General features: G+C 38.8%; 1 protein-coding gene across 2 annotated transcripts in view; it reads right to left on the bottom strand.

The window, feature by feature from the left end:
* Nucleotides 1–2,742: 2,742 nt before the first annotated feature.
* The window catches only part of glrbb (glycine receptor, beta b), a 30,661-nt gene continuing 21,274 nt past the window's right edge, over nt 2,743–12,129 (bottom strand). Inside the window, exons 9-10 of one of the 2 annotated variants that reach the window (XM_080900717.1) lie at nt 7,944–8,236; nt 2,743–3,067 (exon numbers count right to left, since the gene is read on the bottom strand). In XM_080900717.1, the coding sequence (XP_080756843.1) occupies nt 2,771–3,067; nt 7,944–8,236 (590 nt within the window). In that variant the 3' untranslated portion in view covers nt 2,743–2,770. Of the gene's footprint in view, nt 3,068–7,943; nt 8,237–11,069; nt 11,155–12,129 lie in introns of those variants that run through there. The other variant, XM_080900718.1, reaches the window with a different exon arrangement.

Raw genomic sequence — 12,129 nt, 5'->3', positions numbered from 1 at the left:
AAATGGCATCCTCCACACTTCCTAACCGTCCGTATTCAAGGTACTGCCAAAACCCAGACAGCTATGGTACCTGTGAAGGGTGAGGTAGTGGAAAATTGTAGCTGACCCAAAATCTGTTTTGGTCTTTGGGGAAAAAAATACTCCATTATGTCTTCGGTTTCAGATAAAACATTCCCAATGACAGTGTGCAAACATGAGAAAAAAGTAAAAGTAAACAGAATGTACTTTATTTGCTGATAGATGTGATAGTTACTGAAATATTACAACATGGCACTCTTTGCACGATATGGTCTTTTGAATAATTTTTTTTTTTTTTGTGGTAATAATGTTACGCAATGGTATAAATTTCCTGACAAGAAAATCATTGTCTAGACTTTATTTCTTTATTTCAGTGCCTAGGGAAAGGTTCTAAAAGCACAACACTCATGTGTGAAAACCTTGTTTAAAGTAAATGAGCTTCCAATAAGCCTTGTGGCCTCTTCTCCCAAACTCTTCCTCCACTAATCATTGCCTGACTGTCATGGTGCTTGTATTGGTGCCTTGGGTGGGTGCCTGGCGAGAGGTCATGTTGGATTAGAAAGCACCCTGCGTGATATAGGTTACTGCACTGTGTTACTAGCAGGGTGCTGGGTTGTGGGGGTGGAGCACAAGTACACACACAGACACACAGATAAACACACACACACTCGCAAAACCACAGACAGATGAGTCACACCTGTAACAAGAGCTGCATCTACTGTTGCGGTGCTATAAATGACATCATTAATCTTTTTGTTTTTATTGCTTCCACTGCTGGTAGCCTATTAGCAGATGTATCATTATGTTTATTTTTGGAGCAGATAAAAGCCTCAGCTAGCAGCTGCAATGTGTACTGCTTATAAAGACAATTCAGTGCTAAAACGCTTCAAAGGTTTAAAATGTCTGATAATCTTGGATTATTTACAAAACTGAAGAAAAATAAACTTTCCAAGCAAATGTCATGTAGCATTTCATATGTATTTAAATATAGAGTGGAAATCCAACTCTTTGTCTTAAAGTGATACCAGTACTCTAGTGCAAAACCTGGCATTGCATCTGTTTTTCTCCCAGGAGAGCATTTTATCGACTCATCACTTAAAAGAAATCTAGATGCCGCCATTGGGGGGCACTGCAATGCAAAATCTTTTTCATTTGTGATTCAGCGAGACCTGGAAAGAGTCTACAGAGCTATTAAAACTAACCTCAAATATGTAATCAGTAAAATATATACTTTTCTTATGAGTCATACTTTATATGCTTTTAAATGTTATTTTAGAAGCTTCAAATACTGTTTTTCCCCGTCTCAGTCTGACTACCATTCTGTGTCATAGGTTGATTTTTGTAGTCTGTCTGTAACCATGGCAGCTGCAGAAGAAGAAAAAAAATGTTTTTGTCATGTAGTGAAATCAAAAAAGAACAAAAGAAAAACAGGAGATCAGGGCAAATAACACTTTAACTGTTCCGTTACATGAGCAAACCTGCCCTAAATGACTTCAAACTTCATTAATATGACCCTATTGTCATGACATGAGGTCAGCATTTATCTTGCTTCATTAAGCCAGAGACAGATTTCATACGAGAAGTCTCACAGTGATGGTCTGGGGTCATTTTCAAAGCAGGTTTTCATGAATAATTGATGGCTGGTTTAGCAGATTAGGAGAGGTCAAGCCTAGGTGAAGAAACAGATGTCGCATGATGTTCCGAATGCATATGGACAGTGCAGAAGGGAAAATGTTGTAAATATAGACCGTTTTTGTCTTATTGTTAGCAATATATGTTAACCAGCTGTAGGCTGAGTAAGAATCAACAAACAAGTAAAAAAAGAAAGGTAAAGAAGATGAATATTTGGAGCATAGCAATGAATGAAAAACAGTTCTCGGTTTAAATCTTTGTTTAATTTAATCACATTAAATGGTGAAAAGTTGCTTGTTCATTTATTTTTCTTTGCTTGTGTATTTCACAAACATATGGTCCCAGTTCAGTAGTGATCCATTTACACACAATAAAAGTGTCAAATATTACATTTGCTGGAGGAGTGGCAGTGTCACATGGCCGTCTGAGCAGGAATAGAGTGTTTCGCATCCACATATCTTCTCAAGAGCAAATCAAAATAATATTAAATAAATATATTAAATATATATTCTATACATATATTTTTTTATACTTTGTTTTCATATACATGCATTATTTTAACATGCAAGGTAATTATAATGTTGCACGTTGCATTAAAGCTTAAATAAAACGTTTAAACGTATTAAACTTGCGAGCATACTCCCACTGGGCAATGGCAAAAATTAATCAAACAAATAAATTAATAAATCCATAAGCATCATCAATCGATCTGCGCGACTACAGTTTATTTCTTAATCAGTCTTTGTGGATTTGTTTGCATCACATCAGTTGCTTTATTTGCAACCCTGTATTAACCTCTTAAGTACTACAAAAACAAAGCTTCAGATTTTATACTTACTTTTTAGGAAAGATAAGAAAGACTGATTTGGAATGATTTTTTTTTATACACAAATGGTCACAATGTGTGTGTTTTTTTAAGTTAAATATAACAATTATAGTAATATATAATGACTCTCAAAATCATTTTGCATGGGTAGGTTTCACATTTCTTTAAGTTCACTTTGATAGTTAAGAAACTTGTGACGGTGTGTGTGTGCGTGTGTGTGTGTGTGTGTGTGTGTGTGTGGGGGGGGGGGGGGGGGGGGTGGGGGGTCGATAATACAAGATCATTTGAAGATAATCACAAATATATAGACCAGTAAATCACATTAAAGAAGAGGAAGGAGAAAGGGAAGAGAGCTCTCGAGTACAGGTCAACTCTTTTGGCAGCAGAGGGGATGACCGGCTTTGGGGGAGGAGGTTTCTTGTTGTTCTTTGCTTGGGATTTGCCGAGACCAGAACCAGTATTGATGGCCTTCCCGTAGCAGTCAAAGTTTGACAGTTCAAAGTCCCGTGGGAGTGAACCCACAATGCTGAAATCATTGGTCCTCAGGTCTGATTTAGAGGTGCATACCTTCTTGCAGCGGGTCTCAGCAACCTGGGTGGACAAAAGCACACACAGACACAGACCGACTTGATTATTGAATTCTGCATCATTTCTGTCTAAAAATACGCTTATCTGTGTGAAACATCTGAGCCATGATAAGATTAGAGTAATATTCCGAAAGCGCTACGGGCAGCCTCTAAGGCAGAGTAGCCACAGCAAAGTGGTTCAAAACTGGTTGAGTGAGCAACAGACTGACTTTACAATCCATAAAGGCTTGTAGCTTTATCAGTGGCCCCAAGATTATTCCACCTGTACAGCAAGTTCTTCAGTTAATTTAAGACTTTAAACCAATGAAACCATACCTCTACTGCGTTATTCTGCACTGTAGTGTATTGTAGCTTGGTAGAAATTAAATAAGGATGGTTAGCTGCAAAGTTCACACTGGAACACTATTCCCATGTTGACCAAAGTTAAGTTATTAGAGCAGACAGAACTCATCTGCTACTTTAGTTTAAGTTCTGCACATCTTTCCTCATGCCTGTCACTTACCTCTTGCTGCACAATCAGTCATTCTCTACTTGTTTAGTAGCTGCCAAAAGTGTTTTCTATTACATCCAGTCACTTGAGCCAAAAACATGCTCCACCAGGAAACCCAGAGTCCTGCCATTTATTTCGATGCTGAAGCACGGCTGCAAGCCAAGCACACCCTGAGTGGAAGTGGCCTTTCCCAGCGAACAATGCACAGGAGCAGTTATAATGGAGCTGATCAGTCTATACCAGCTAGGGGTGCAACGATATTCGTATCGATATTGAACCGTTCGATACAGTGCTTTCGGTTCGGTACGCATATGTATCGAACAATAAAAAATTTTTCAAATTTTTTTTTTCAATTTTTTTTTTTTTTTTTTTTTTTTGTGTCCCGTTTGGATCTATAGCCATCAGAATTGTTGTCTTGAGGCCAAGAAAGATGCCAAGAGGATTTATTTTAAGTGGATCATCATATTGGTCCATTTGATTGACCTTTATTATAATTATGAATTTATTTTATTTTCAGTTGCAAACGGGACAGACATGACTGTGGGATAGGACGGGGGAAAGAATGAAAGAAAGAGGGGGAGAGAAAGAAAGAAAACCAAAGGGGAGAAAAAAAAAGAACAATACAAAATTTGTAATTTATTTTATCAACTTTCCTTCTGACGATGCTGTCTGTGTTGAGCGCTCAGTGAATCTGCATTTGACTACTCCGCCTAGGCTCGAGAGTGCAGCCTAGGCGGAGTAGTCGAACGCAGATTCACTGAGCACTCAACACAGACAGGATGGTCAGAAGGAAGAGCGCAGGGCAAGCTAGCGAGACAGAAGTGGACCTCCCCACCCTCATTCAGATCTGGCGTTTGGAATTATTTTGGTTTTCATGTGACGTATGACCCTGAAGGTAAGCGAGTCATGGACTAAAGTAAAACAGTATGTTGGATGTGCCATGCAATGCTCAATTACATGAGTGGGAGCTAGTGTGTTAGCGCAGTTAGCTCGTTAACGTGTTGGCCGTCTAGCCCCTCTGTATAGGGTAGCTCGTTAACGGAGATTTGCCGTGTTGTGGCGTTAAGGTTATTTCAACGAGATTAACCTGAAAGCACTAGTGGGAACACAACGAATATGACTGCACATTTACACCGACATCATCCTAGTGCAAAGACAAAAACAAGCATGCATGCTACAAACTTTAGCCGAGTCATTTAGACAGCTGTTAGCACAGGATTCTCCTTATGGAGACCTGATATGTTTAATATGCTGCTGAGAATATAGCCCAGAAGAAACGGATAGTATAGCTTTTATTTTGGAAAGAGACATTTCTCTGTAATAAACTCTCTTTTCCAAAGATGAGTGATTCCTCAATCAGATACAGGGCTCGCAATATCGCTAGCCCGACGTCCCGGGGCTATCTCTCCCCTGCCTGTCGGGCTATTGTAGGAAGGAAAAATATATGTCAATGCTTTTGCATTCTTTCAGAAATGTAGCTGGGTAATTATGTCATTGGCATCGGTGAGCCACTGTCAATATGTGACATATTGAAATCGCGTTTGAATTTGCGCTTGTTTTTTTGCTTTCACTTTGCAATCGTGCGAACTGTGTATAGAGAGCGACAGCACTGATCTGTGAGTGATGATAATTTGTGCACCAATTCCTCTGACATCGTCTTATTAATTGTTAGCTTACTATGCAAACATGACAAGTGAAATCTCCCGCAGCTTAAACATGTGAGAGGTTGATCGCGCAGAGAATCGCTGAGCTTATGTGAGTGCGGCAGGATATATATTTCACTACGATGACCTGGATGATTGAGAACCTTCACAGACAGATATATATTTTAGTTCTGCTGAGCCAAATAAGACAGGTCAGGGTGAAGAAGTGACAGCCAAAGAAAAGCTTACCACAAAACGGAGAAGTTATGACAAATCAGACTATAAGGCAAAAAGAAAGTGCAGCTTTATGGTTTCATGGACAAAAGAATTTCTGTGGCTGCAATATGACGAGCTAAAAAACAACACGCACAAGGGTTAGGGTTAAATTTAAAAACTGTACTTTTGTGTTAAAATATATATTTATAATTTTAATAAATGACAAATTAAAAAGGCATGAACATTTTTTTTTTGTATCGAAAAAATATCGAACCGTGACACCAAAGTATCGAACCGAACCGAACCGTGAATTTTGTGTATCGTTGCACCCCTAATACCAGCACATTGTATATGCTTCATTTGTCATGAAATAATGAGGGAATGGGCCTGGTCTGGCCACAAAACTGCTTATTAGTAAGCCCTAAAAACAGGAGACTATGTATACAAATGTCTGTAATTCCTAAAGACTTGATCCAAATTTGTTGTTAAACCCACTGAATTACAGCCAAAAGTCTGCACTTCAATCACATCCGAATTGCTTGATTTAAAATCCCCTGTGGTGGCGTATAGAAGCAGAACTGCAAAAATGTGTCTTTGTCCAACAAATTATGAAGGTAAGTGTACCCAACAACATCACATAAGATATAAGAGTATTTTCTAATACACAAATACAGACACATTCATTTTTCTGCAAGTTGGAATTTATCTTTATCAGACTAAGACTGCATGAGGGTTTACAACTGAAACCCTTTTCCATCACGTCTGTACTTTGTATAGATACCTTTCTTGCGAACCAAGCAGCACAAAACAGCATATAGAAACATTTTTGACTGCCATTTTTAAACCTCTTATTATGGCAAAAGGAAACTGAATGCCACACTTGCTCTAACTACTCTTTGACACATTAAAAAGTGTTCTGTTTCTTTACAGTAGTGATGATGTCATATTGATTCTGTATGGAGGTTTTTCTCCAAACTGAAAGGAGCATTGAAATGAGGCTATGCAAGATAGCTGGACTCAATTGGAAACAGACTACCCTTTGAAAATGTTGTAAAAGAGCTGTTTGATCTTGAAACTTGGATAGAACTCTGATGCTAAATCAAAGCTACGGCTATTTTAAGAGGAAAAAATATCTTTGGAGCCAAAACTAGACTTGCTTTGTTTTATGAAATTTTGCCTAATATGGCTGTTCTCTCATCTAGGTTCTTGTGACTCCTCTACAGCCTCTACATGTTATCACAACCTGTGCTTACACAAAACAATCTGCAGGAGGACTTAAGTTAATGTCATCCAAAAAAAATCCCTTTCATCGACTTCCCTAAAGGCCTGCGGGGTGAACAGGATCTAATCAGACTAAGGATGCTTATTCACTGAAGTCATTAAGCTCATTAAAGCTTCATTATTTTGATTTGGTTTTGACAAGAAAACCTATTAAACCTCAATGGAATAATGTAATCCTCTCAGACCAAATGTGGTTCGGACTAACATAGACTCAGAGGTAAATTAATTGCAATTAGGGCATACAATCGGAAGACCCATGCAACATCCTCCCTGTGCATGTAAGTGTCAGACTTGAGCCCTGACCAAGCTGTGCGTATGTGTATGTCAGACACAATGCCAATTATTAATGACTGGATTTCCCTTTTCTCAGTGCCGTAATATTCCTATCAGATACTGGATCTGGTTGTTGATGTGGTTTGGGAGTTACATAAAAGCAAAAAAACTATACACAGGCATCCAAACACTCAACAGTCACTCAACAACAAAAATGCACCATCGTTAAAATGTTTTGGTGATTAACTGGGGCATCAAAACCCAAAGAGGTCGTTATGGATATCATCATTATTGATTACACAAGCATCTGTGCTCTCATTAAGCAAAATGCAACTGAAATCAAGTCCCACATAACATAAATACCCTCGATGTTATCTTGATGGATGATGCAAATATTTATGCCTAATGTATGAGTTCTTATTTAGGGTTTCAGGCAATGTAAAGATGTTTTGGTTTATGCCTCCATGTCCAAATATTCTTTAGCAAAAACTAAATAGATATAAGTGGATAAAGAACAAAATCAGAGGTTTTAAATGCCTTTCAATGGGGAATTTTAAGCTTTTGATGTGTCAAAAAATTGCTTTTTTTCTACTTGTATTTGAAGACAAAAGGTTTTGCGTTTTGAGTTTCTGTGTTCCAAACATAGGCATATATTTTTATGCATAATGTGGCCACGCCTATACCAACTGCCCTCATATAGATGGACAAGAAATGGTGACATTGAAATTATACTACGCATATGCAAAGTTGAAACTCTGAAAAGTAAAAGCTGTTGATGATCATGATAAAAGATCTAAAATGGACTGCAAAAAATGGATTCCACTAGTTTGAGCACCATATGCAAAGCATGTGTCCTCTGGTGCATTTTCATTTGAATTGCTCCTGTTATACTACATGCAAACTCTCATAAGAAGGCTACTTAGAGGTGACTTACAGATACAAACACACTCAAATTATCAAAAACCAAATATACTGACATGCAAGGTGCTGACGTGAAGCGGTGTCCCTCCGGTTCCGTTGACCGTGTTGTTCCGGGCAGCAGGGCTCTTTCCTGCAGCCTTCTCTTTGGATGCTATCTTTGCCTTCTCTGCCTCAATGCGTTTTGGGCTGTTGAGCATCACTTGAACCACGGCATACTCCACCAGCGAGGCGAAACCAAACAGCAGGCAAGCAATGAGCCAGATGTCGATAGCCTTGACGTAGGATACTTTAGGCAGCTCTGAGGCCAAGGAGGTACACTCAGAGGACAAAGAGAGCACTGAGAGGATGCCTGTATGGAGAGTTATAACAAGAGACCTTGTCAGTCATTATAGTCAGATGAGGTATTTTTTTGTTTTTTATATTGAGAGATATGTGCACATTTTAGTCCCTGTGAAAACAGCTAGTAATCAAAACATAAAACCTTCATCCCTGTATAGCAAAAATATTTATTTATCACAGAGGTTAAGCATTTGATTAACTTACGGCTGAGGAGGGAACACTAATACGTTTCATCTTTAATGAATAAAAAAATTAAAAATTCATTTAGTAATACACTAATCTGCAAAAAAGCTTTTAGAATGTCGGAGTTACCTCATTTATTAGGACATTTCCAAGAGCTCAAATAGCCTTTAATGAAATAGCATTTTTAAATCATTTTTACAGGTTGGAGATTCCTTTGCAAAGCACCAAAGCATCCTTACAGGATACTAGTGATGGGTCGGTCGCGAACGAAATGGCTCTTAGAGCCGGATCTTTGAAGTGAACGATGCGAGCCGTGGGTTTTTTGTTTTTCGCTTCACGCTGCAAGTCACCCTTGTGTTTGCGCTGAGCAGAGACGGCAAACAGAGCCTTGCGTTTGCGCCCCTTCCCCCTCTGCTCAGCGCTGAGTTGAGGGGGCGGTAGTTACATTCGCAACAGCAGTAGCACACAACAAGAGCAGGAGGGAGAGGGAAAGAAAGAGAGCCGGGAGCAACAACAAGAGACAACACCGTCACATTGGAAAGGTACAGTAAAGAAAATGAGTGACACCAAGAAAAGAAGCAAAGTCTGGAACCATTTCAATCTTAGTGACAAAACAAAGGCAGAGTGTAGTCTACAAGAAAAGGATATCATATAGAGCCGGCTCCACAAACAACATGCACATACACCTAAGAACTGTCCACCCATCAGTGCAATGGGAAGATAAAACGCAGTCAGTTGAGTGTGATATTAATATTTCTAAATGCCAACCTTTCCCTTAATTAAAGATCTGGGCGTTCTCCCCCCCCCCCCCTCTTTTTTTCCCCCCATATTTTAATTTATTGCGTTGTGGTTTGCAGTGTTTTGTGTTGTTTCACTTTAAATTTGTTTAAAAAGAAAAAGCTGAAAATTTAAGTAGTTAAAAGTTGAAATGTATGAAATGTAAATAGTTGGTTTCTGTATTTTATAATTTATTTATTACATTTTATGTGGAGTGAATAAATAAAAGTATATTTACAGTGGCCTTTAAAGACAAAACACGTACAAACTCCAAAACACAACGGAAGTGCTCCAGGATGCTAGGGGCCGTGTTGAGCTTTTGTTACCTAGTGGCTACTACACAAGCCAGGAAGTACCAACAATTGGATTGGGTGTGTGGTAGTAACAGGTAAATGAAGTTTTTTTTTTTTAATTATTCGAATACACACACACACACACACACACACACACACACACACATATATATATACACACACACACACACACACACACACACATACACATATATATATATATATATATATATATATATATATATATATATATATATACATACATACATATATATATGGGGGCGATCGTGGCTCAAGAGTTGGGAGTTCACCTTGTAATCGGAAGGTTGCCGGTTCGAGCCCCGGCTTGGACAGTCTCGGTCGTTGTGTCCTTGGGCAAGACACTTCACCCGTTGCCTACTGGTGGTGGTCAGAGGGCCCGGTGGCGCCAGTGTCCGGCAGCCTCGCCTCTGTCAGTGCGCCCCAGGGTGGCTGTGGCTACAATGTAGCTTGCCATCACCAGTGTGTGAATGTGTGTGTGAATGGGTGGATGACTGGATATGTAAAGCGCTTTGGGGTCCTTAGGGACTAGTAAAGCGCTATATAAATACAGGCCATTTACCATTTACCATATATGAGTGTTTGTGTATTAATACAAAAACAATAGACATATGAATTCGATTGTGTAATTTAAGTGATCTAGGTAGCTCTGTTTTGGAAGTTCAGTTAACGCTAGAAATGTGTTTTGGAGTTTGTACGTGTTTCATCTCTAGGGGCCCCCATAAATATTTATACATAAACATACATAAAGAATACCACGTTTTTTCACATTACTAATTCCTTTTGTGCATAATTTTATATTGTTGTTGATAATTAAGTCATTAAAGCAAGAAAAAAACCTGAAGAGCCGGTTGGGAGCCGAAAGAGCCGTCTCTTTTTAGTGAGCCGAGCCGAAAGAGCTGTTCTCTAAAAAGAGCCGGAAATCCCATCACTACAGGATACAGCACAAATAATTACAGCCAGCCTTTAGAGGGTGTTCTAACAACTGACAAAGAGCTTTGCACAATTTTTTTTCAAATAATAGTGCTGCTTCAGGGACACAATAAAACACACAAATAGTTACTAGGTTTTGCCTCCAGGCCTCATATGGGTCACTCATCAACAAAATGTTCATACTGGGTTCAGGATTTCTAAACAAATTGCTTCTTTCTCACTGGAATAAACTTTAATTACAGAATCGTGGAAGCCTACCTATATGAACAGAGAGAAATATGAAAGTGGCAATATTGGTGTCTTGTTCATCAGTGAAAAAAAAACAAACGTGGGCTATATGAGAATGAAAAACAGGAACAACATACTGTACAGAAAATTTCTGTTGTGTCATGGCAAACCAAGTTATATTGTTACATCTGTTCACACTCCCTATACGGCAAGAATACATGCTGTTTAAACATAAAAACACACACCTCAGTTCAATGAGCACATGGACACATACAGTATATCCACATGTACACACACACACACACACACATAGACACACACACACACACACACACACACACAGCACAGAGCTATAAATGAGAGTATTCCCACACCTGGGTGCTAACTGACCTGGACTGATCCCATTTAGAGAGAAGTCAGGGGAGGCTTCCAGGAGGAGTTGGAGTGATGATGGAATGAAAGTGGTGATAAACAACTGGAGGGAGGATGGAAAAAAGGAAGCAGTGGAAGACTGAAGTGGGATAACAATGGATTATCTTATCTGTGCAGCCCTGAACACACACACACAGACGTGCCAGTGTGACACTGGGTGTGGGTGACACAGACATATTACACACAGGTTGAATTATGAAGGAGGGGGACAAGCAAATGGAAAGATTTTTTTTCTCAAGCCAGCACAAGATCTACAAATACTCTGTCAATTCTGAAAAGTGTAGTGTTTGTAAAGTGTAGTATAAGCATTTACAGCATATGAAGGAAAGATAATGCATAAACATCTATAAGAAATAGGCAAATATAACATCTATACAGTGATATATAACCTTGCTTGAGGCATTTTTCTAATTAATCTGAACACATAAGGGTGTGCCAAAACGTTTATATTTGGTACATGTAAGACATACTTGAAATATATCTGCTGTAAAAATAGTGTTAAAATTGTTAGTTCACTACATTCATTCATGTGACAGTAGTAGTGTCTTTATCTGAGTATTTTTACATTCAGGACTTGAATTTCAAGTTGTAACATCATTCAGAGATGGCCTTCTCTGAAATAGCCGAATTACTTATTCAGCTATTTCATTAAACTGAATGTGAAAAATCACAGTGGAGCCTGTGATTTGGAGCATTTGAGTGGTAAGTTTATCACTGTTATGTGTTGTACCATACCACATCAGACGTTAAATTAAGCTACAATTTGACCAGGTTAGTTAATCAGTTCCAGGTGTCACATGTTTTGAGGACATCCATTAAGTAGAGACACAAGACAGAAGGGCATCCACGGGGCAAGACAAAGAAATTAAAAAAAAAACCCTATAATGATGCTATGAGAAGAGTGTGTTTTAGCTGAGGAAACTTATGAAACCGACTGTTTAAAAGAACTGACAACTTCATATTAGCCAGTGGTGCCAGCCTGTGCTTAGAATATATTAACCTAGTTCCTTTTTCCAAC

Source organism: Rhamphochromis sp. 'chilingali' (assembly GCF_963969265.1).
Source record: "Rhamphochromis sp. 'chilingali' genome assembly, chromosome: 13".
NCBI lineage: Eukaryota > Metazoa > Chordata > Actinopteri > Cichliformes > Cichlidae > Rhamphochromis > Rhamphochromis sp. 'chilingali'.
This window is presented reverse-complemented; position numbering and strand designations above follow the sequence as displayed.